The 24460-nt window shown below is 41.3% G+C and overlaps 1 protein-coding gene across 1 annotated transcript in view; it reads left to right on the forward strand.

Annotated features, from left to right (window-relative positions):
* The first annotated feature begins 1138 nt into the window (after positions 1-1138).
* Positions 1139-24460, forward strand: part of tmpoa (thymopoietin a) — a 90451-nt gene continuing 67129 nt past the window's right edge. The window contains exon 1 of the mRNA XM_084330055.1: positions 1139-1713. Coding sequence (XP_084186181.1) covers positions 1459-1713 — 255 coding nt within the window. The 5' untranslated portion in view covers positions 1139-1458. The remainder of the gene's footprint in view (positions 1714-24460) is intronic.

Here is a 24460-nt window from a genome sequence, read left to right on the forward strand (position 1 = left end):
CATATATATACACGCACACACACATATATATATATATATATATATATATATATATATATATATATATATATATATATATATACACACACACACACAGGTTGCAGCAGTCCTACAGATAGGATAAGCTCCAGAGAAAAGCAGTAGACCTGTGAGCATCTATAAGCCTCATCGCTGCCTGCCTTTCCCTCTGAAACAGCGGTTCTGTTTGTCAGTCTGCTGGAGTCTGTGATGCCCCCACTGATTATAATGAGCTGTATTTTGGTTTCAAATAAAGGTGCCTATATGGCCCTGTTTTTTTTTTAATTTTATTTTCCTTTACTGTTTTATTGGTAGAATACACGGTTGTTACAAAGAGAGCATATGCTACGATTAGAGCAATTTAATTTTCAAGAGATTTAAGACATGAGTACTTTTGTACCGTTTTTACAATCCGTTACGACAGAAAGTTATGTAGAAGAACTTAAAAAGGGGAAAAAAAGTAACTGGATTTTTGTTTTTATGTCTATTTTCAAATATGTCCAGTGATTAAATAAACAAACTCATAACTTTTATAAACATGTCTGTGTGGCACGGTGAAGTAAGTCATTTGTAGCACACACAAAAAAAAGCATTTTCAATCGAGAATGGCATTTTCGTCAAACCTGTTTTGAAATGAGAGATTTAATAATTCCCCCTAAACTAAAATCATAACACTGTTTATTTTCAATTGTGCGTCTACTACAAAGGGCGCCCAATATTTACCCGGCTGTTTCACCAAATGGGGAAGGCCGTTACAAGATGCTTTTGTGCCCCAATAGGAGCTGTTTTCACAGGCCGGTGGCCCTCTTGCTTCTCTATGTCATCCTATTCTTCCCTCTTTTGTTTGTGTTTAGGTTTTATTTTTTCATTTTTATTAGGTTTGTATAGATTGGTGATGTTAGGGTTTGGTATTTTCTTGTTTAGTTTGTTCTGGGTTTGTTGATTTTTCTTTGCCGGGTTCTTTTGCCTTATCCGCTCCAGTTGCTGGGGTGTCCAGTAGGTGGCGGTATGCACCTTTCTGTGGTTGCGACCCGCCATTAACACCAGAGAAAGAAGCAGCAGCTTCCTCCCTCGTCATCGCTGGCAGCGCGCCGCTTGTGTTTTCTCTGGACGCCGCTGGCACATGAGCGCATTTGGTGGTTGACATTTTATTCGTGGTCGTTTTTTCCACTTCTCCATTCAACCAGAGCGCCCCCGGAAGAGGAACAGAGTCCCAACAACAAGGTTGAGGTTCCGTTTGCTAAAAAAAACGCATTCATTAAAACGGCAGTGTGTGTGTCTAGTAATAGTGCGAATCAAATCCGATAAGAGGCGCTGGACTGGTGGTGGTTAGCCGGTCAGATCTAGATCCTCCTCCCAGGACGAAATACTTTTGTTTTGTTATATTATCGAGACCTGCGAGATCTCTAGTCTCACCACACAGCCATCACCATCCTCATCATGCCGGAGTACCTGGAGGACCCGTCGGTGCTCACCAAGGAGAAGCTGAAGACCGAGCTGCTGGCCAACAACGTGGAGCTGCCTGCGGGCGGACAGCCGGCCAAGGACGTGTACGTGCGGCTGTACCTGAAGCACCTCACCGTGCAGAACCAGAGGAGCCGCGCCGCCGCCGTGCAGGACACTTTCTCCAGCGACGAGGAGCTGCCGCCTCCCCCTCCTCCGGTCTCCAACAGGAGCCGCTCGTCGAGCAGCAGGGTGAGAGCCGTTTGTTTGTTTGGAGCCCCTTCTTTCGTGATTGCTCCTCCATAATAATTAACTCTGAAGAACTGGTTCCTCCGCGAAACGTATCGCAGTGAGGTTTCAAAGGTACTCACAGTTGCACGAGGGTCTCGGACAGAGAAACGCATTGGTTTGAAAGCTCGGCGTTGCTAATACACATTTTAAATATATTTGTATAAACTGGTCAACACTGCTTTAGCTGCCTGATGCGCATCACAGCGCATGCGCATAAGGCACCCAATGCCCAAAATAAAGCAGTGTTGACCAGTTTATAAAAATATATTTCAAATGTTTATTAGCAACGCCGAGCTTTCAAATCAATGCGTTTCTCTGTCCGAGACCCTCGTGCAACTGTGAGTACATTTGAAACCTCACTGCGATACTTGGTGCAACGAGCGTTTCGCGGAGGAGCAGTTCTTCGGAGTTAATTATTATGGAGGAGCAAGGGATTCACTCGGTGCATCAGTCACGAAAGGGGCTAAGAAGCTACTTTCGACTGCTTGTTTTCGAAGGTTTTAACAATTGTATTTTATTTGACATGTTCACGGGAGCTCGTCGCAGTTGAGTGCGTTTGTTGTTGTAGCCCCCAGTTTTTTTTTAAATAGTCACCAACAACCTCATCTGCTAAATGCTCGTTCGATTTGTCGAGATTTGAAAGCTCTGTTCATTCCGACAACTACTTTGGCTGATAATTTTAAGCGATGCATTATCTCACGTCATGATGTGACATATTTGTTTTAAATTCGGACAAGCTTCACTTGACTGATCGACAACGCTTGTCATTAAAATTTAAAACCTCCTTGCAAGTGTGACTGTGAACTGAAGCCAGTACAATATAATACTAAATACTGGCCTCGTCTCTAACGGTGGAGCTTTGAAGGTTTCCCGCTTAATATCAGCTGCATACATTTCATCTGCACCGAAAACAGGTTTCTGAATCCAGATATCAAACCTGTTATTATTGAGCCAACAGTTCTTTTGTCCAACGTATAAATGAGCCTAATAAAGTTAGAATTGTACGGATTTGTATATCGGATAGCATGGGAGATGATGTGTTTCTTTTGCTTTGTATACTAGTTTGCACCAGCTGCTTTTCCCCTAATGGGGGGGGGGGGGGGGGGGGGGGGGCGGACTAATCTGAAGGTAATCAGAAGGTAATCAGATAATTTTATGCATGGTCTCAGATATTACATCATGTCCTATATAATGCTACATGATGAATGAAGTTGTGTGAATGGCCATTCCCGTGTGTGTTTAATACACCCTTGTCCTCTCATGCCTGTTAAAACAACTAGTCAAGTTGAGGTCCCCTCGCTAGTCGCTATACTACTGTTTGTTTAGTTTAAGATAACATAGCTGCCTTTTGAGTAGTAGTTTCAGTCTATTGTGAGGTGTAGACAGTTATACATGTGGTTGTGCCACACACACACACATACACACACACATACACACACACACACACACACACACACACACACACACACACACACAAATAGATGTGACAGCAGGGTTTGAGTTTAACACTCCATCCAGTCGGTTCAGAAAGTACATTGTCTTCCCAATTCCAAATATGGAGAGGAGTGTTGACTGTTCAATCAATCACTTAGAAAAAAGTCGTAATGCCTGTTTTCCCATATTTGATGTGCTGTGCCGATCCCAACTAAGGTTTTCAATTGTTGTGTCCAGCTGATGATTTGTTGTGCTAGGTCCTTTTGAAGGCAGGCTATACAGTATGTCAACTAAATTCTGTTTTATCCCATCGGCCTAAATATAATTGTATGGTGGTATAGCAACATTGCAGCAGTATTACAGCTAAATCAAAGGAATTTGGGTAAGAACAGATTTTGGATGATACAGATTGAAAATCAAGGTAATGGGAGATGTTGAATGACGGCTACAGCATAGAAAACCTCAAAAAGACTATTGTGTTTTAACTTTCGAGGAAGGCTATATCGAAGAAGAAGGTATGCAGTCATGACATGGATCCATACAAAGGTAGGGATTTTGATGCGTGATATATAGGCACACAAAAAAATAACACTTTATAGTGCAGTATAAAACTAACGCAAATTCACAATACCTGTGACCTTTTTACTATAAGTAAATCCCATTGCCATGCCCCCTTTTAGCCAATTGGCATGAATGAACTGAATTCACATAAATGGTAAAGGATGCATTTATATAGCGCTTTTATCCAAAGCGCTTTACAACTTATGTCTCATTATTATTCACCTGTTCACTCTCATATTTAAAGCACAGGCGGCAAGGTGCCAACCTGCCCATCGGGTTAAGTGGGTTAGGGTTTAAGCGTCTTGCTCATGGACTACTTTGACATGCTGCCGGGAGGAGCCAGAATCAAACCGGGAACCTTCTGATTACCAGACGACTGCTCTACCTCTTGAGCCTCATAGGGCAAAACCCCTGTGGCCGCTAGTCGGTGGGGAAAGTTTTGTGGACCGACGGTGACGACGTATAGAGCTACTGGTCTCACCCAGAAAGTATAGAGAAGAAAATAGACCATTTTGATGGAAGATAAAGACGAGAGGAAAAGAAACGCCACATTGTAATTTGTATTGGAAAACGAAATGCTAAAGAAAATATTGCAATATTTTAATCAAATCAGTGTGTAAATTAGGATGGAATACGACGGGATCATTATTACAGGCCTAATCCTGGTTTGGGGATCAGGCTGTTTTCCTACTGGGCTGGGTCTCTTTATTGAGGAAATACTTCTCCAGGAAGAGGAATGCGTGTCAGACACACATGCCACTACACACATGCGAGTGTGTGTGTGTGTGAGAGAGAGAGAAAGAGAGGGAGGGTGGGAGAACGAATGGCATACAACCAGGCACACGTGTGGTTTGTTTGATGCTTACTGTAAGCTACAGCAGAGTACCTTTTTTTTTTGTGTGAAATCTGACACTCAGGCATTCAGTTTGTGATTACAGGCTTCTGATAAAGCTTTTGACTGCTCCAACAGTGGAAGTGGTATATTTCTCACTCCCGTCACAGCTGTCAAAATAAACCTTGTCGGAGCAAAACAAAACTGCCGTTTCGTCTCGTGGGTTTAGGTTTGAGTTTAGTTATTTTGTCATGGTGAGAAGTTGGTTGCGAAGTGGTCGTCTACACCCAAGTGTAGGACATTAGGAACACTGCAAAGTGGTCGTCTACACCCCCAAGTGTAGGACATTAGGTACACCAGTAGTCATCTACACCCCAAAGTGAAATATGAAATGAAAATGAGTGAATGAAACTGGACTTTGAAGTCTTTATTTGTAGCACATTGCTTCATCATCATTCAGGGAACACACACATGCGAGAAGGGCGACAGCTGGGGACACGCATTCATTTTTTGGGTTGCCGTTGAAATGTCATCTCTGCGCTTGACCCATCCCCCCCCCCAAGGGCAGCCAGGAGCAGACATGGATTGCAGTGTGGGGCCGCACCCGGGGACCAATCCAAGTGCTCTTGTGACAGCGTTAGCAATCTGTTCTGCATGTTTTTCCATTTAAATTTTTAAGGGATAAACCCTTGCGAGCACGGGGAGAACAAACTCCACACAGAAAGGCCCGGGAGATACCCCACCTGGGTACCTGGCAAGTGGCAACCTGGTAAATAAAATAAGAACCCCCCCCCCCTCTTGAAATGAGCCATTATTATGAGCCAGAACCACTATTGCCATAGTTACGTGCGCATGAAGATATTTTGATCAAATGTACAAGATGGTGGCTGGTGTGTGTGTACATTTTTGCTTTTCTACATTGAATTTTAAGTTGAACCTAAAATGTTTCTTTTTTTTGTATAAACTTTTTCTCCCTTTTTCTATTTTTCTCCCATCCCAATTTAGCTGTGCCAATTCTCCCCTGTCTTGATCGTTGCTCGCATGTGCCCCCCACTGGCTGGTTGTAGGGAGGATAGAAGCCCCATGTGTCCACAGCCCGGACTCATTTGGCGAGGAGTAACGTGTAGGAGGCTCACACTGCCCCCGCCATTTTCCTGTCTCTGCTGTGCAGGCGCCCCAACCGACCTGTAGGAGTCGCTGTTCACAACGACCAGACTACCACCCATCGACTTCCCTTCCCTCCCCCAATTGAGTCAGTATGACGGCCGGCCCAAGCCGGAGGCAACGCTGACAGCCGGATTCGATACCGGTGTCTCTTGCGTTGGTGACGAGCACAATGTCCGCTGCGCCACCCCTCTAAAATAATGTTTCTGAAATATATATATATATATATATTTTTTTAACTTACATTTTTATTGACATTTAGACATACAACATTTAGACAACACTTTAAACAACATCAAACATATAGCAGTTAGGGGTGGGGGAAAAAATCCATACGTAGTAGTATCGCGATACTTTGCGTGGCGATACTGTATCGATACAGGGATGCCAAGTATCGATATTTAATTATTCATTTTTTTTTGTATAAGGAAGTTGCATTGTTCATTTCAATACCTGTAATAGTACAGTAGTCCACACACGCATGTGCATTCAGTTAAGTTGGAATATGACTGTATTGTAATACAAACAGTTCAGTTTGTCGGGTACATGCAACACTGATTACAGTGTTTACATCTGTCTGCTTGAGAAAATACCATGTTCTGCAATAAAAACGATTGAAGTGAGATGAACAGACTTTATTTTATTAGATAAAACATGTTGACAAAGTTTTACTTTGCAGTTGAATAAAGGTAATAAATTAAATTTGATAAAAAAAAATTAAATGTCCCCCCGCAATACTCCGCATATTGCGATATATTTAGTATCGCAATACTATCGTATCGTGACACAAGTATCGCGATAGTATCGTATCAAGTCAAGTCAAGAGTCTTATTTGTCACGGCATAAACTGCGTTTGGAAAACTATTTTATAAAAAAAATTATTTATTCATCTATGCATGCGAATGCCTTCCTATTGGAGCACAGCGCTGCTGTCAGTGATGACGTTGTGCTAGTTTACCGGAAGTAACCTTCTGGAATAAAGAACAACAAACTAGTCACGAGAGCTAGCATAGCTCGTCCAACGAATGTTGGCATCAATGGCATGACTACAGTACTGATAGGAGCTACTGTAGCACGTAACATTAGTTATCACAACCATCGGCAATCGCAGTGAGGATTAGGGATGGGTATCGTTAGGATTTTATTAGGGCTGTCTTAAATACTTCGAAGCTTCGTTCGAACATATAAAAAAAAATCGAAGTGTAAAAAAATTGATCTCTCCAAGGAAATATCCCTTGGAGTTGTACACGACGGCGACGCCACACAACATTAATAAGGCTATGCCTATGCTGCTATGACTAATGTGTTACCAAGTTGGCTAATTTAATTGTAATCTGCTTTTGTAGGTGCATTTGTCTGATATAATTATAAATTATAAATTATAAATTAAATATAATATAATTGTTTGCTTGATAGACGAAGGTTGCAACATAATTATGTAATGTCATGTCGTTGGCTGTGAGAGCAGCCCCACTGCACCCAGGCAGCGCAGCCGAGTGAAACCTTGTTGGCTGTGTCACAGTCACGAAAGGGGCTACTTAATTAATTAATCCAATCCACTTTATTTATAGAGCACATTTAAAAACAACAAAGTTTACAAGTGCTGTACAAGTCCCACAACATAAGATTAAAAAAAATATATATATAGCGGTATATTATAATTTTTTTTCCGAAGCTTCGAATTAAAACCGAAGCTCTGCCCCGAAGCTTCGATTGCCAAAAAAAGCTTCGAAGGTCAGCCCTAGATTTTATCGATACTGCTTAACACTTTGGCGACCAAAGTCCCGCGGCGATTTATAGTCCAGAGGACCGAGCGTTGTCAACAAACCGATGTACTTTCTAACGGCTATATATATACTTCATAGTATTGCTATCTGTCCATTCTCATTGTCACTTGAGTGCATAAACCGTGCCTTCATAATGGCTTAAAGAAAATAAAAATCCATCGGTTGGTTTGTCATTTTATAGCGCTGTGAATATAAGGTTTATCGCAGTTTTCGCCTCATCTTTTTTCTGGGGAGCTAGATAATAGGCTAAAGGCCTATACACTGAATGATTAGTTGTTACCTAAAGCCCTTGGACTCCACTGTAGAGAACGGGTGCACTGCAGGCCTTTGACAACAAACTTTGTCACACCCTGTGACACTCGTTCACCCTATCCTCTGTCATCCTTCCTCTCTAGCTGCTAGGGTGAAAGGACTTTGGGCTTGTTGGCTGGGACCGGTGGTGGTAGAGGGAGGATGTGTGAGCTCACTGGGCTGGGACATGGTGGCTGAAGCCTCAGCCTGACGATCTATAAAAAGTTTTTAGATTGTAGTATTTGTAGCTAAACAATTAGCTAAGCAATTATATTTTATTTATTAGCTTATTTGTAATAATTCGTTATTAGCCTATAGGCAACTCCGTATCTTGGCTTACCTGCAGTGGACGTGGATGGAGATGGAACACTGCGAGCAAAGCAGTTGAAAACGGTGCATTTCTGCACACTAATATTATGTTTTGCCAACAGATGTTTTGATAAATTGCTCGTATTGCCTCCCTTACTGGCAAATGTTTTGTTGCACTTGTGGCAACGTGCGTTGTCGGCATCGACTCTTGTAAAGTATATCCATACTTTCGAGCGCTTCGCTCTATCCGCCATGATTAGCGCATGCAGAGGCAGAGCTGTCTGTGTCGCACTTCAGCACGGAGCCGCGGACAGCACCTTGCTTAAGTTAAGTACCCGTATGTGTATGACTGTGTATGTGTGAGTCACGAGGAGTGTGTGTAATAATGGCTCGCTGCGGCTCGCTTCTCGTGCAGAGACAGACAGAGAGAGGAGAGATAGTTCGCAACGTTTAAATTCCTCAAAAAAAAACTCATAATAATTTCTAGAGTATCGATAGCAGTACCGATAACGTCGGAGCTTATCAATACTCCGGTCTTTTCTAATTTAGTACCGGTTCCCGTTTAGAACCGGGGTCCGGGGGGCATCCCTAGTGAGGATCTTTATTGATTAACGTTAGCTAGCTAGCTTTAACTAGAATTATAGTTTGCTAGCTATATAAGCTAACGTTAGCCGAGTTTATTCTATGCAAAATGTGCTAGCTAGCTAACGTTAATCAATAAAGATCCTCACTGCAATTAGTTGGTTATCATAACCATCGGCAATCGCAGTGAGGATCTTTATTGATTAACGTTAGCTAGCCAGCACATTTTGCATAGAATAAACTCTGCTAACGTTAGCTTATATAGCTAGTGAACTATAATTCTAGTTAAAGCTAGCTAGCTAACGTTAATCAATAAAGATCCTCACTGCGATTGCCGATGGTTGTGATAACTAACGTTACGTGCTACAGTAGCTCCTATCAGTACTGTAGTCATGCCATTGATGCCAACATTCGTTGGACGAGCTATGCTAGCTCTCGTGACTTATACGAGCATTAGAAAATGTCCACAATGCTATTCGCAAGAATAGAAAATAAATGGAAAAGCCCAATAATAAGCTATACACAGCCTAAACTGCCGTGCTGAAAGCTAGTAAACACAACAGCATCCCCTGTTGCCTACCCACAACAGAAATTAATTGATGCACACGTGCATCTCATTTCTATGGCTTAAGTCACAAACGTGATTTATACAGAGACATTTGACAATTGCCCATTAATGGTTCATACATACTGTACTATAAAGACAACGGAAATCTATTTTATTTTTGTTAAACAGCCTACAATATGACATAACCTAGTTCTAGATTATGATAGGCTATAATCAGTCTCACTCATCAAAATGTTCTCTAGGTTATGGTATCTCAAACTAATTAGGCCCTCTGCTATGACAAATGTATAATAATACAACCATACTTTTTCTACCCCTTGAATTTATTTTAACTACAGAAGTCTGCTGCATTTGGCTCAGAGTGACTCCCCACACTCAGAAGTAACCTAACCTCTGCTTTTTTTTGAGCAGCATATTAAGTACACAAATTAGTCCAAAGATGATAAAAGGATCAACAGGGCAGTTGCAGAGTTCATCTGTATGGACCAAGTTTCAATATATATACAGTTGAGAAAGCTGGGCTCAGAAACCTTGTACAGCAACTGTTTTGAGTGCAAAAAAAGTTCTCCAGCATTTTGAATGCCATTGCTTTTAATTTTATTTATTTATTCTGATCATTGTTCATTGTTGTATTTTAAAATAAAGAACAATAATGAGATCTGAGAGTGTTTCCCTGATTTTGAGGAATTCAATTCATATTGGTATGGTATCGAAACAAAAATGTTGGTATCGTGACAACCCTATAGGTCAGCGTAGGCCTAGGCGATGGGCCTCTCTCCTTCCCCTCCCGGCACCTTCCATCCTCCTCGCGCCGCCTCCCGCACGCCGTTGGGACCTGGTTCCTTTCTTTTTCTGAATTTTCTTTATTTCTACATAGCTCCGACGCTTCATTGTCACCTCCGTTGGATTTTTCAGTGTTACACTGTATCCTCTGCATTGCTCCTAATCCAATCTGCGTGGTGGCCTGGTTAGCTTCTATGTTGGCTTGTAAGCTAGTTCGTATGTTAGTCTGTAGCTTCTCTGCACTGACATTCTGCGTCCCGCTAGCTTGTTCTACCTGTTGCATCATTGCCTCGTGTTGAGTCTTTTCCATCGGTGTATTTACTTCATCTGGGGTTGCTTTCCTTTCATTTGTCCTCGTGTTCATTCTTCCTTCTTTCTTTTGTCCTCGAATCTTTTTTTATTTCGTTTTGAATTGTTTTACTTCCTTTTTTTGATATTCATTGACCGGGAGCTCTTTCATGTGGCTGCTCACCAGAACGTCGCAAACCGGAAGTCCGATTCTGACATTTTTAACACTTTGATTGCCAGCATCGGGTGCTGTGGATCTCCACTCAACTCCAACGGTTCAATATCGCCACCTGGTGGCCGATCGGCCAACCGGAAGTGGGGCCGGACGTGCTTGGTGTCCCCCCTATTCCGTCCGCCACTCGCTATCGCTCCCGGGGCTCCATCTCGACACACTGGATAATCGATCGGTTGCCATAACTCAATAAACGTTATTTGGACGTATATGTATTATACAACCCGGAAATGGTTCATCTAGATCAACATCCCATAATAGCGAACTTTTTGCTCCACGCTGATCACCCAACGGTAAGAGGAAGCTGCGGTGAGTTTCAGCGTTTTTGATTATTATTATCCATACAAACTGCTATGATCAATATATCACCCATACTACATGATTCATTTAACGTCGGTCATTGCATTATAAACCACCCCCCCCCCCCCCCCCCCCCCCCCCCCCTCCGGTCACCAGCAGATGATAAGTCATGACGTTTAGGACCTTGTACAATTGAAATTTTTAATCTGACAATCGCTAGCAAACTGCATTTGATGATGTAATATATGCATAAATGGCTAACTCACGTTCTATGAATTACTGCAGAAAACGATAAAAACATATTTATACTCTGGACGGTATTTTAGTATGAATGTGTGAATGAAAAAGTAAAACGTTCCTACACCCTGAACAATAGCTAATCGATGTTGAATGGGCCATAGTAATGTCAATTTAGCAATACAATTTAAAAAGTTATAGCCCAGCAAAGTAGGTGAACATCTCCATAGACAAATAGAGCTGGCAGGGAATGGTTTAGGATGGATATAAGCGTGGCAGAGAAAGGGTTAATTATAATTATCATATTTGTACGATAAAAGCAGCTCGTTCATTACAGGCATTGAGAACAGGACTGAAACGGAGAGGTTATGCTAGTGTTTTTGTTGGGGGTTTTCAGCAAAGAAAAAGACATGTTTAGGGGATCTCGGAGACCTACATTAAATTGTTGAAAAGGACCAATATATCCTATAAGAGTTTTGGAACCGATCTGGGTACTGGAATACATATAGGTGGAGAGTGGAGCCCTTTTTAAAAAGGGACGCTAACCAAATTATTCTCACTACTTGCAATGTGTCACGTGAGCTTCACAAGGCATTGGCTTGGCTGTTTCACTCTGAAATACGTCACAATACAGAAGCTAGATGCTCTAGATACTCTCGATACGCCCTTTCAGCTCAATTTGAATGTTTTCTGACCTGTGGATTCAGCATAAAACAATTAGTGTGAGACTCTGTTAACGAGGGCAGCACCCGTGTGTAAAGCTCCCGCCTACTTTAGGAGGCTGGAACTGTTGTGTTTTCGTCCCATTGGCACAGCTTGTAGTTATAATGCATCAACTTCCTTTTATTAGAGTAGTTTATTAGGGATGCCCCGATCGGTATCGGCCAGCGATCGGTATCGGCTGATATTCACTGAAATAGCTAGATCGGGTGTCGGTAAAAAAAAAAATTGTCTTTTTTTATATACTGTACTTTTCGCACTATAAGCCGCACCTGACTATAAGCCGCAGCAGCTAAATTGAATGATGTGTACATATATAAGCCGCACTGGACTATAAACCGCATGTGTTTGAATGTTTAATTACCATATGTAAGGAGTGGAGCCTGCGGCTTAATTTGACTCAACACAGGAAACTTCACCCGGCCCGGACACAGAAAGGATTGACAGATTGATTGCTCTTTCCTGATTCTGTGGGTGGTGGTGCATAGCCGTTCTTATATTGAGCTTTAAAGGATAACTCCACTATTTTGGGAAATTAGCTTATTTAACATCTTCCCTGGAGTTAGACAAGAAGATGCATACCTTTTTTGTCTCTGTGCGTGCATTTTAGCTTTGGGAATAGATGCTCCGTTAGCATAGCTTAGCTTCATCACTGGAAGTGAGGCAGGACAGTAGCCTTACAGTGCCTTACAGTGTATTGCAAGGTCTGACATTGACCAAACTTGATATGCATGACCTTGGTGGGCTCTAGGTCAACTCCTGAAAAGGGGGTCAATGTCAGACTTTGCAATCAAAAGTTAGGGGGCTAATAACCCTTGCCATAATTTCAGTGCGCCCCTAACTTTTGATTGCAAGGTCTGACATTGACCCCCTTTTCAGGAGTTGACCTAGAGCCCACCAAGGTCATGCATATCAAGGTTGGTCAATGTCAGACCTTGCAATACACTGTAAGGCACTGTAAGGCTACTGTCCTGCCTCACTTCCAGTGATGAAGCTAAGCTATGCTAACGGAGCATCTATTCCCAAAGCTAAAATGCACGCACAGAGACAAAAAAGGTATGCATCTTCTTGTCTAACTCCAGGGAAGATGTTAAATAAGCTAATTTCCCAAAATAGTGGAGTTATCCTTTAAGTTCCCACCTCTACAGAGAATGACTCCCATTGGGACACAATACTGTCGGACAAATAACAAGAATTAACTCATTTACAAGTTGTATGAAGTAAATAAGGGAACAGATAAATAACATTTCAATGCAGTAAAAAAAGCTATATTTCGATTTTCGGGTTTTGTCCACATATAAGCCGCACCGTTATATAAGCCGCAGGGTCGAAAAATGGGGGGAAAAGCCGCTGCTTATAGTCCGAAAAGTACGGTAATAAGAAATAAATAACAATTCAGTACATTTATATCTGTGTTAATTTGTTACATTTAGTTTCACTAAGTTATTAAGGTAATGTTTTAAGTCAAGCCTGATGTTGCCTTGTACAAAGTACATATCTCGCAGGTCCAAACATTTTTATTAGTATATTTGTTTCTCTGGTCGAACTAACGTTATTAATCCTGCGGCCGCACTTTATTTAAAAACGGCCAATCAAATCCCCATCAATGGACAATTAACCCACCCATACCCATGCTGATTGGTCCTTGTGCAATACTAGAAAGCGGGGATCTTTGATTAAACACCTGCTATCGGAAGAATATACAGTCAGAGTGACAAGCTACAGAAGATGGCCACATACGATAGTACGAGTGATGAAGAGGACGAAACGGAACATTTCATTGCCCCGGAATTAAAAAAAAATTACTTTTTAGTACTTAAGTACATTTAAAAGTAGAAACCCTTTGACTTACTTTTTTACTTTTAGTGTGTTTTTAGCCAGATACTCTGACTTTTACTTGAGTACGATTTTGAGACGGTACCCATACTTTCACTTAAAGGGGAACTCCAACATTTTGGGAAATTAGCTTATTTAACATCTTCCCTGGAGTTAGACAAGAAGATACATACCTTTTTTGTCTCTGTGCGTGCATTTTAGCTTTGGGAATAGACGCTCCGTTAGCATAGCTTAGCTTCATCACTGGAAGTGGGGGAGGGTTAGAGCCTTACAGTGCCTTACAGTGTATTGCAAGGTCTGACATTGACCAAACTTGATATGCATGACCTTGGTGGGCTCTAGGTCAACTCCTGAAAAGGGGGTCAATGTCAGACCTTGCAATCAAAAGTTAGGGGCGCACTGAAATTATGGCACGGGTTATTAGCCCCCTAACTTTTGATTGCAAAGTCTGACATTGACCCCCTTTTCAGGAGTTGACCTAGAGCCCACCAAGGTCATGCATATCAAGTTTGGTCAATGTCAGACCTTGCAATACACTGTAAGGCACTGTAAGGCTCTAACCCTCCCCCACTTCCAGTGATGAAGCTAAGCTATGCTAACGGAGCGTCTATTCCCAAAGCTAAAATGCACGCACAGAGACAAAAAAGGTATGTATCTTCTTGTCTAACTCCAGGGAAGATGTTAAATAAGCTAATTTCCCAAAATGTTGGAGTTCCCCTTTAAGTATAATTTCTGGGTACTTTTTACACCCCTGTACATTTCTCACCTCATTAACCTTTGTGAAATCCATTTTTACATGGTTTCCATCCGGGGTTTTTTAAGGCTGAGACCACTTATCGATAACTGCGTGATATCGATAAGTGGTGTCACATATCGATATATTTGCATATCGCTGCTGTCGGGACAAAACCTCATAACTCCAAAAACCCAACTTTTCAGCAGATGAAAAAAACTAACACAGATTTGAGGGTGAATAGAGTTAGGAGGTTTAGACAGATGATCGGTTTAATGCTTTCCCATTGTTTAAACTTTGTAAAACCCACACACACATATGGAGGATGATCTACGGAGTTGATTTATATAATAAAAAAAAAATTCAAAAAATGGAGTTATGAGGTTTTGTCCCGACAGCAGCGATATGTAAAATTCTTTTTTGGTTAAAACATCCCCATTTCATGTCAATTCTGTTGAATTGCAACTCTGCACTGTGCATTCAATATGCATCACATCCAGAGACCACCGACTATAACATGAGAAGGATCACTGTGGTAGTTTTGAATGGGGAAATCTGTAACACTAAAGATGGCGGCAAGTTGGCAACAACAAAGAATTGCTGCAAAATAAACATACATTTGTTGTTTAAATAATAATAATAAAAACATTTTTAAATTGTTTTAATACTAATAAAAATATAAAAGTGGTCAAAAGATGCATAGTTAAAATTACAGCTGACCTCGATTAGTCGAATAATCCATTGAAAGGAGCCATAGTCGAATGTAAAAGAAATAATGTTTTATTATAAATCATTCTTTCCAAAAGCAAAGAGACCTAGAAGCGTGGCTAATGCTAATGGTGCACATACCAGCGCGGCTAACTGCCTAAGAAAACGGGCACAGAGGCACTGAAAGAGGTTTTCACACACTAGACATATCAAGATGTATCAGTGGACCAATTGCATGCAATCGCAGAGGACAAGAAGCCTTCAGTCGACTCCTTCAGACATTAAGCACCCCCCACAGCTGAAATGGAATGACCCCCCCCCCCCATTCAGGGGGGTAGTCTACTATCGGCAAATTTTGGCCAATCAAAGTCGACTATAGAAATCCTTAGTCGGGGACTATATGTATTGGAGAATCGCTGCTTAAACGTCACTACTTTTACTTTATGCATGTCGGATCAGTGTGATGTAATTTATTGAATGGGCTGTGAGCTCAGAGCCCAGAATGATATGCCTTTTTTAAAAGGGTGTGGTTTGTAATGAATGGAAGTGAGGGGAGCTGTTTTCTGTTTTTTTATTCCACCTTTCCATCTTGGAATTCTGGTTATTATGAAACCAGTAACCACTGGGCTGAGTGCCAAACTAGCCCTGTTGGGGAGGGTCCACTGTGAGCTGCTAGAGACACATACTGTAGTAAGTCTCAAAGCTCCACCCCTCTCTCTCTCTCTCCCCACCCCTCTGTCTGCCTCGGCCCTCTCTCCCTCCCACTCCATCTTATCACATGTTGTGTGGAGTTGTGGTTTGTGGCGTGTTTCACTATAGCCGGTTGTTTGGACCTACTGCCTCATTCCATCCATTCTTTATATTATCTAGCTTAATTTGTAGGCATTTGTAAACTTGCTGTAAGTTTCTTTTTAGCCTAGAGGTGTTAGGCCTGTGTTTTAAGTGCATCTGCACCTCATCATTTAGCCTACAATAAAAAAAAAAGCTAGTGAAGTGAATCCCACTAGCCTCTAATAGATGTTTTCTTTTGTTCCTGCGTTTATCCCATAATTTCCTGCTTTTTTATTTATTTTGCACCATCCTGTTTGCATTCTTGACTATTTATCCAAAACATGGAATTCAGCTGTTGGAATGCCTTTGATCCCTGTCCTTCAGTGGAATACAAGTTTGTCTTGACTCTGCCTGGCCGAACCTACATCACATATATGACAGGCCTGCTCACAAACAAGCCACTGCACAACAAACAACGTTTTATGACCCTTGGCTCTGCGCCAAACAAAAGTGTAATTTAAACAAGAAGACCCAGTTCTCTACTTCAGAGGAGGTCGACTTCAAACAAGAGTAATTTCCTGGAGGCCCGTCTGAAGGGCCGGTGTACTGTAGCAGGTTGTTTACTATGTGTTTTTTCTTTTTTCTTTTTATCTTTTAACTCCTCCTTTTTTCCGATTTTTCTCCCATCCCACTGTTAGTCGTTATGCCAATTCCCAACCCCCTTCCTGGTTGTTGCGCACCCCCCCCTCAGCGTTTCCGTTAGAACATATTCGTGCCGGTCTGAGTGTCCTGCAAGATTTCTATCACCGGACATATTCGAGATATTCCGGTCAGAGTTTTAAACAGCAGTCTATTATAATCACATTTTTATGAGCTAACGAATTCCGTTATAATTGGACATGTGTATTAATTACATCAAGCGAAGAATGAGAAATTGATTTGCAGAATCAAATTACTATCTCTCGCCTCTCAAGTTAGTGCGATACGCTACCAGCATCAAGCTCCCGCTGCAGCAGCTCTGTCACACGCACCCCCAAATGAATCTCGAGTCGACATCGCTTCACCTCGTTGTATCAGACACGTCACACATATCATAATGTTCAACTTCACGTATACAGTCATTAATATATTCCAAATAAAATAAGTCCCTCGATACTCCGTGCTGCTGCTGACTTGAAATAAAATAGACCGATACGCAGTCGGTCCGACACTAAACAGCAGTCTGTTATAATCACATTTTTATGAGCTAACGAATTCCGTTATATTGGACATTTGTATTAATTATATCAAGCGAAGAACTGAGAAAGCAGAGAGACGGCAACATTATCGTGGGTTTGCGTGACGACTCTCTCCACCTCGCAACGACTTATTTGCAAAGAGTATGGCGCTGCAGAGAAGCTGTTCAGCTGTTATTGGCTCTTTTCTGGGAACCGCACAACAGCGCCCCCCACCCAACATTGGCTGAAAATGGCTGAATTGGAGTACTGCTGGAATATTGCATTGTACTGCTGGTACTGCGGCTCTACAGCTTCAGAAAAGTCCGCACACCCAGCACTAAGCTCTCGCCGACAACGTCGTTGTCATTATTAGAAGCAACGAGGAAACAAATGTAATGATCGTTTCGTTCATCGCATAGGCTATTTAATTTTAGCCTATTTTAATACAATTCAAATAATCAAATTGTGCTTAGACTCAGGGAATTATTTTCACCGGACATTAAGACCGGAGAGATAAAATATGTCGGACTTAAACAGATTTTGCCGGTAAAATACCGGTAATTACCGGCTAACGGAAACGCTGCCCCCCCTACTGTTGGTCCGGGAGGCCGGAGACTGTCGCATGCTTTCCTCCGACACGTGTGCAGCCAGCCGGCAGCCAGCCTGGCAGCGCAGATTCTCACCGGGAGAGTGTAACGTGTGGAAGGTCACACTACCTTTCTCCAGATCCTACCCTCGCTGTGCAGGCACCCCGACCGAACTGTAGGGGTCGCTGTCCACAACACCCAGGACCCACCCACGGCTTCCCTCCCCCTAACTCAGCCAAACGAGTTAGTATAGCGATCGGCCCAAGCCAAGGCAATGCTGACTCTCCGGGAGTCGAGACCGCAGCCTCTTGCATTGGTGACGAGCACAATCTCCGCTACGCCACCTGACCGCCTTGTTTACTATGGTTGATGGTCAGCCTGCAGTACTTGGCGGTAAAGTGGACACTGCTAGGAGCTGTAGAGCTGTGAATCTTCACTGGCCTCATGATTCGATTCTACGATGCATCTTGATGCAGCTCAATAATATATTACATCCTCAAATTTTTTTATTATATTACTGCACATGGCTACTTTTTCATCAATTAATACAAGAAGCAGTCAGATACATTTACTTTTATTTAGAAGGTTCTTAAATCAGAATGTCAAAATAAATGTCTTTACTAGTGTTGCATGATACAGATACTAGAAAGGTATCTCGATACCCACCTGTTAAAAACGGTTCAATACTCGTATCAATATTGGTATCAATACTTTTAGAATAGCCTGATGCTGTATTTTCTAATGAGTTGAGTGGATGCATGACCAGAGCACTAGCTTTAATAATACAATAATAATAATATATTTGATTTGTAGGGCGCTTTATAGTTGTGGAGCAAATCCCAAAGCGCTACATTGTAAAAAAAAAAACATAAAAGCTAGCAAGAGTTTTTAAGATTTTAATAATCGATTGTTCTGTCACTGCATCGATGCAGAATCGTCCACGTCCGCATCGCGATGCATCTTAGAATCGAAACATTTCCACACCCCTACTAGGCTGTAAGGCTGTCCCCGAAGCCTGTTTTTGGGATTCAAACTTCGTCAGGGTTTTACGAACGAACGTTCAAACCTTCGTTTTTAATTAAAAAAAAATATATATATATATATTTTTTTATAAATATCCTCAAACTAAATCCTCAATTTGAATAAAGTGATTAATCTGATTAAATGAGTCTCCCCTTTTTTTATTATCTTTTTCCCCCACCTTTTTCCTCCGATTTTCTCCCATCCCAATGTTAGTCGTTATGCCAATTCCCAAATCCCCTTCCTGGTCACTGCGCACTTACCCCCCACAGTCGGTCTGGTAGAGTGGAGGCTATCATGTGCTTCCTCCAACACACGTCTAGCCAATCAACCGCTTCTTTTCAGCTGGCAGCGCGGACTCTCACTGAGAGGTTGTAACGTGTGGAAGGATCACACTACCCCCTTAGATCATATCCGCGCTGAGCAGGCGCCCCGACCGAATTGTAGGAGTTGCTGTTTACAACGATCCGGACCCACCCCTCCAGCTTTCCCACCTTCTAATACTGCCAATTGTATTAGTGTGAACGGCCAGCCAAGCTGGTGACAAAAATGTGTCTCTTTTTTATTAAATCAACTTTCTTTAATGAATATAATGTTTTTTTAATACTATAATATTAGTGTAGCCTAATCTTTATCTGCAACTGTGAAGAAAAACCACATTGGTTCAAACAGAATGAATAGACACATCAAATTATTAGAATGTTAACATAACGAACGAACGTTAGAACATTCGGGCTCAGCCTTACTAGGCTGCACCTGTTACTGTTGTTAGGACCTTTTATCTGGACCTCATTCATGCCCCCCCCCCCCCAACACAGTACAGTAAGGGTCGTTTTTTTATGCTTTGATGGCCAGTAACGTCATTCGTGTTGAACACTACAGAAGCAGGGCTGTACAGTGCGACGAGGTTGTCGCAAATTGCCCCTTAATTTGGCCCGTGCGAGTGGTAAATAATATCTGGGGGCTACCTTGCGAGTAGTGATTTCAACCCTTCATTCGCATTTCACTCCTAAATTAATCCATACAAGTTGGATAAAAAAAATTGTAAAACATTAGCCTACAACCAGTGCTGTACAATGCGACATAATGTTGCGGTGCTATGAAAAAATCTGTCGGCGATGAATGAATTTACTGCGTAATATTTGCGTGTAGGGCTGACATAATCGACAACGTCGATCATAAAAACTTGTTGACGCAGAATGTTTGCGTCGATTAGTCGTAAAAATTTTTTTTTTTTTTTTTTTTTGCACTACCTATCTTTGTGAAAGTGGCTTCTCAGCTCTGGTCCAGCTGAAGACAAAGCAGAGGAACAGATTGGACATTGAGCATGACCTCAGAGTTGCTTTGTCTACCATCACCCCAGACTTTGAGACTCTTGTCAGGAGCAAACAACATCCCCAGTTATCATTAGTTCCCTGGGATGTTAAGCTAAGAAGTCTGCTATATATTTTTTTTAGTTAAACACTTCCACTTTAATTTGTATTATTTAATTTATTTATCTTGTTATGAGTGATTGTTGTATTGTTCAAATACATTTAGATTTAAAGTTGCTTAAGATCCAAATTCAAATGTTTCATGAGTCATTATTTTAATTTGCTATGGGATCATCATGTTATGTTAAGTTAACTGTTAAGGCAGAGGGACTGGACAACAGGGTGACATTCACAGGTGTGCAGACTTGAGCATGTGAGGTAAAACATGCATTGGAGAACGAGCCATGCCCACAGGAAGCAGAGATTGAGTGTGTGACAAAAATAATCGTTAGATTAGTCGACTAATCGAAAAAATAATCGACAGATTAGTCGATTACCAAAATAATCGTTAGTTGCAGCCCTATTTGCCTGTACTGTGAAATGAATCTGGGCCACGCTATTCTACTTAGTTGTAGTCTATCGTGCGATTAAAGACCATGTCTGCGTAGAGTCCATACATCCAACACCAAATCCCATAATTCCTAGCGAACAATCGAATCGAAACTGAATGTGGGCTATTGCATCGCCAAAAAAGAACTTCCTTTCAATAAGTTTAAGCCGCTAATTTTGCTCTGCAAGAAGAACGGAGTGGATATCAGTCCATCTTATGACAACCACGTCTGATGTGGAGAGATGATAAGAGACCATAGCCGATTAAATTAAGTCGCATCTGGCAGTGATGATTGACGGGGACACACTTCTAACGTTCAGCCATGCATTAGGTGAGTAGCCCACTATTAGGACGTTTTTCAATACTTAAATACTGTCTACTTAAATTTCCCTCCGGGGATCAATAAAGTATCAACCTATCCATCTATCTAATAATGAGACAATATGCAAATAAGATAATACTAATAATTTTCCCTGGTTCCCCGTATGAAAGTGGCTTGCAACTTACTGCTGGTAAAATCACTGTTTATTTCTCGTTTTGCATAGTATTACATTCCTCTTCTATAAACAATCAAAGTCCTACCGTAAGAGCCTCATACGGGTCAATTAAACCTTTTTGATTAGAGTCTTTCCTTCAAGCTAAGTTGAACTGAACATTTCACTGTCAAAAGCGCAAACGTAAACAAGGTTGCGTCGCAACACGGTTTTCAAAATAAAGGTCACATATACAAATACCGTAGTAGGCCTCTCAATTCTTATAAAAAAAAAAAGTCCCGGATATACATAAACATTAATTGGCATAGATCCAGGGAACAAAATGAGTACCAGCCAACCGCCAATGGCTGGTAAAAAATCTGCCTGGCTGGTAGTTTTTAAAATCTACCAGCCAAATGGCTGGTAAGTCAAAAAGTTAAGTTTGTTCCCTGAGAGCAGAGCTACACAGCAGTGCGCCTATTTTGCGAGCCGAAATAAGTCTGTGGTTTTTTCTTCTCACAACGGGTCAAATGCATCTAACATGCATTGCATCGTCGCCATTCCTTTATGCCCACATCGCCCGAAATGAACGTTATGTTAGCGTAAGCTAACAAGCTAATCCTGATCAGCGGCAGAGCCATAGAGAACAGCAGACAGTGTGGACTGGGGAAAGGGAAATGGGGGGGGGGGGGGGGCACTCTCCCTTTCTCTGTGTGTGTGCGTGCGTTTGGAAAGACGATGAAGTCACTAGTCAGGACTCAGGAGAGGAGTATATTGTAGTAAACTGAGGATTACTGAGGATGCACAGATAATGTTGATATTCAAATATAAAAAGGTTTCGAGAGGAGTGGAAGTTTGAAGACAGACTAGACTACAATATGATGCGGGGGTGGTGAGTTGAAACAGTGTGTGTGTGTCCGACCCCACTTCTATGTTTCAATAAATTATTTGCATTTAAAACTATTAACGCTGACTCATTCCTTCAGTCCACTCAAAATGATGCTAATATTCCTTATGTTGTTTATGATATTAATTGAAAATAGCATATGAGAGTATTATATAGTAATAATAACACATGGCGATATACTAAAAAGCTATTTTAAATTTTTGGCTGGTAAAAAATCTGCCTGGCTGGTAGTTTTTAAAATCTACCAGCCAAATGGCTGGTAAGTCAAAAAGTTAATTTTGTTCCCTGCATAGATCTCCAACACATTGATCACTTTAGGCACACCCTGAAACCAGTAACATCACAAATATGAAGCGGGTAATTACCCATAAAAATTATAAACCTTTCATGGGGTTATTTACAATAATAATTAGGGATGCACGATAATTATCGGGTCGATAATTATCAGGCCGATATCAGCAATTATGCCGTCATCCCGATAAACCCGATAACATTATTGATAGCTCCGATAATATATATAATCCGGTGTGGGTGGATTGGGATGAAGGGCGTTTGTTTTTACTGTAGGCTCCTCCCGTTTTGCCAGTACTGTGGTACGACTGATAGCGTGTGGTTTAGGAAGAGGGAGTTTTTCACAAATCCAGCGCTCCCTTTCTCATGCCTGGCTGTGACGTAGTCACGTAACATTCAGAAGCAGCGCAGATAGTAAACAAAGATGGTGTCGTCTGACTTTTTCAAAGTTTCAGAGGAAAACACTTCGCTTGCTATTTGTAACAAATGCAGAAGTTCTACGAGGAGGGAAAGGGGCAACAAGCTATAACACATCCAACCTAATAAGTCACCTGAAACATCACCACCGCTACGATGGTGTATTAAAATCCGACGACGACAGCGAGCAGCTAAAGGCTAAGCTAATCCAAAGCCAGCTGCAAAGGAACCGGCGCGGCTTGTACCTATTGACGAGGCGTTTGCTAAATTAAAGACGTTTGACAGAGATGATTTGTTTGGTTTATTTAATTCTTTTTGAGGCGTGCTGTCCTATAAATGCCAAGTAATAGTTGTTTCATGGACCAAGACCACAACAGTCTCCTCTCCTATAGCGTCAAATGTTTTATCTGCTGACGAAGCACAATACCTGTTGGTTTTTAGTTCACTCATTGTTCAGGGAAACACATTGTTAATGACATTGACGGATTGTGAATTTTGTGATTGACTCAAATTATATTTATTTGGAAAAAAAAATATACCGTAGTCACTTTATTTGAAGAGTCAAAACTGTTATCTTGGCTTTGTTTTGTTCGTACAGGGCTGTACGTTAACTTTTTTTGCACATAGCACTGGTGCTACAGAGGTTGATAGTTTTGTAGCACTGGCCAAAATCTTGTAGCACAAGTATAAAACGTGTTATATTTGTAACAGTCACAAATGTGCCTATTGTATTTGTGTTATTTAGTTGCAGTCAGGGAACAAACTTAACCTTTTGACATGTTATTATTACTATAATACTCTCATATGCTATTTTCAATTAATATCATAAACAACAAGGAATATTAGCATAATTTTGAGTGGACTGAAGGAATGAGTCAGCGTTAATAGTTTTAAATGCAAATAATTTATTGAAACATAGAAGTGGGGTCGGTTGGGACACACACACACCCACACACAATGGGGGACCCTGATGTAAACAAGACGAAAGTCTTTCTATGGTCTGCATCCCCTTAACAATTGTGTGTATTGAGCCGTACTGTATTGTACCCATTCTGCAATCTGTTAAATAAAGTTTTCATTCATTCACACTAGGGCTGCACGATTTTGGGAAATAATCTAATTGCGATTATTCTGACAGATATTGCGATTGCGATTTGCGATGCGATTATAACATATTTAAAAAAAAATTTACAAGAAGAATGTTGCTGCTTTCTGTAGTCGGGTCCCAACTGCAAAATTACTGTATTACCCTGTATTATACACTTTTACTATCATGTAGACTATTCTGCTTTGTGTTTACATGTGATGTATTGTATACATGCACATTTATTATGTTCTTGTGATGTATCGCACATTTTATTGCTGTGTGATGTATTGCAAATGTTATTGCTGTCATCTTGGCCAGGTCTACCTTGCAAAGGAGATCTTGTATCTCAATGGGACTTCCTGGTTAAAAAAAAAAAAAAAAAAAAAAAAAAAAATAATTGCAGGCTTGGCGATTTGATAATTGCATCATTCCAAATCGCGATTTCGATAAAAAAACGATTAATCGTGCAGCCCTAATTCACACTGTTTCAACTCACCAGTCACACCCCCGCATCATCTAGTCCAGTGATTCCCAACCTGGGGTCCGCGGACCCCCTGGGGGTCCGCCAGGGGGCGCAGGGGGTCCGCCAGACCACAGATGATTTGAGGCATTACAATTTTTTTTTTTTTTTTTTTGAGAAATATTTAATTAGCATATTTTTTATCATCAGAAGCATGAATAGTCTCTCCACTACAATAAAAAAATAAAGA

This window comes from Notolepis coatsorum, assembly GCF_963971535.1.
Source record: "Notolepis coatsorum genome assembly, chromosome: 15".
NCBI classification, from domain to species: domain Eukaryota; kingdom Metazoa; phylum Chordata; class Actinopteri; order Aulopiformes; family Paralepididae; genus Notolepis; species Notolepis coatsorum.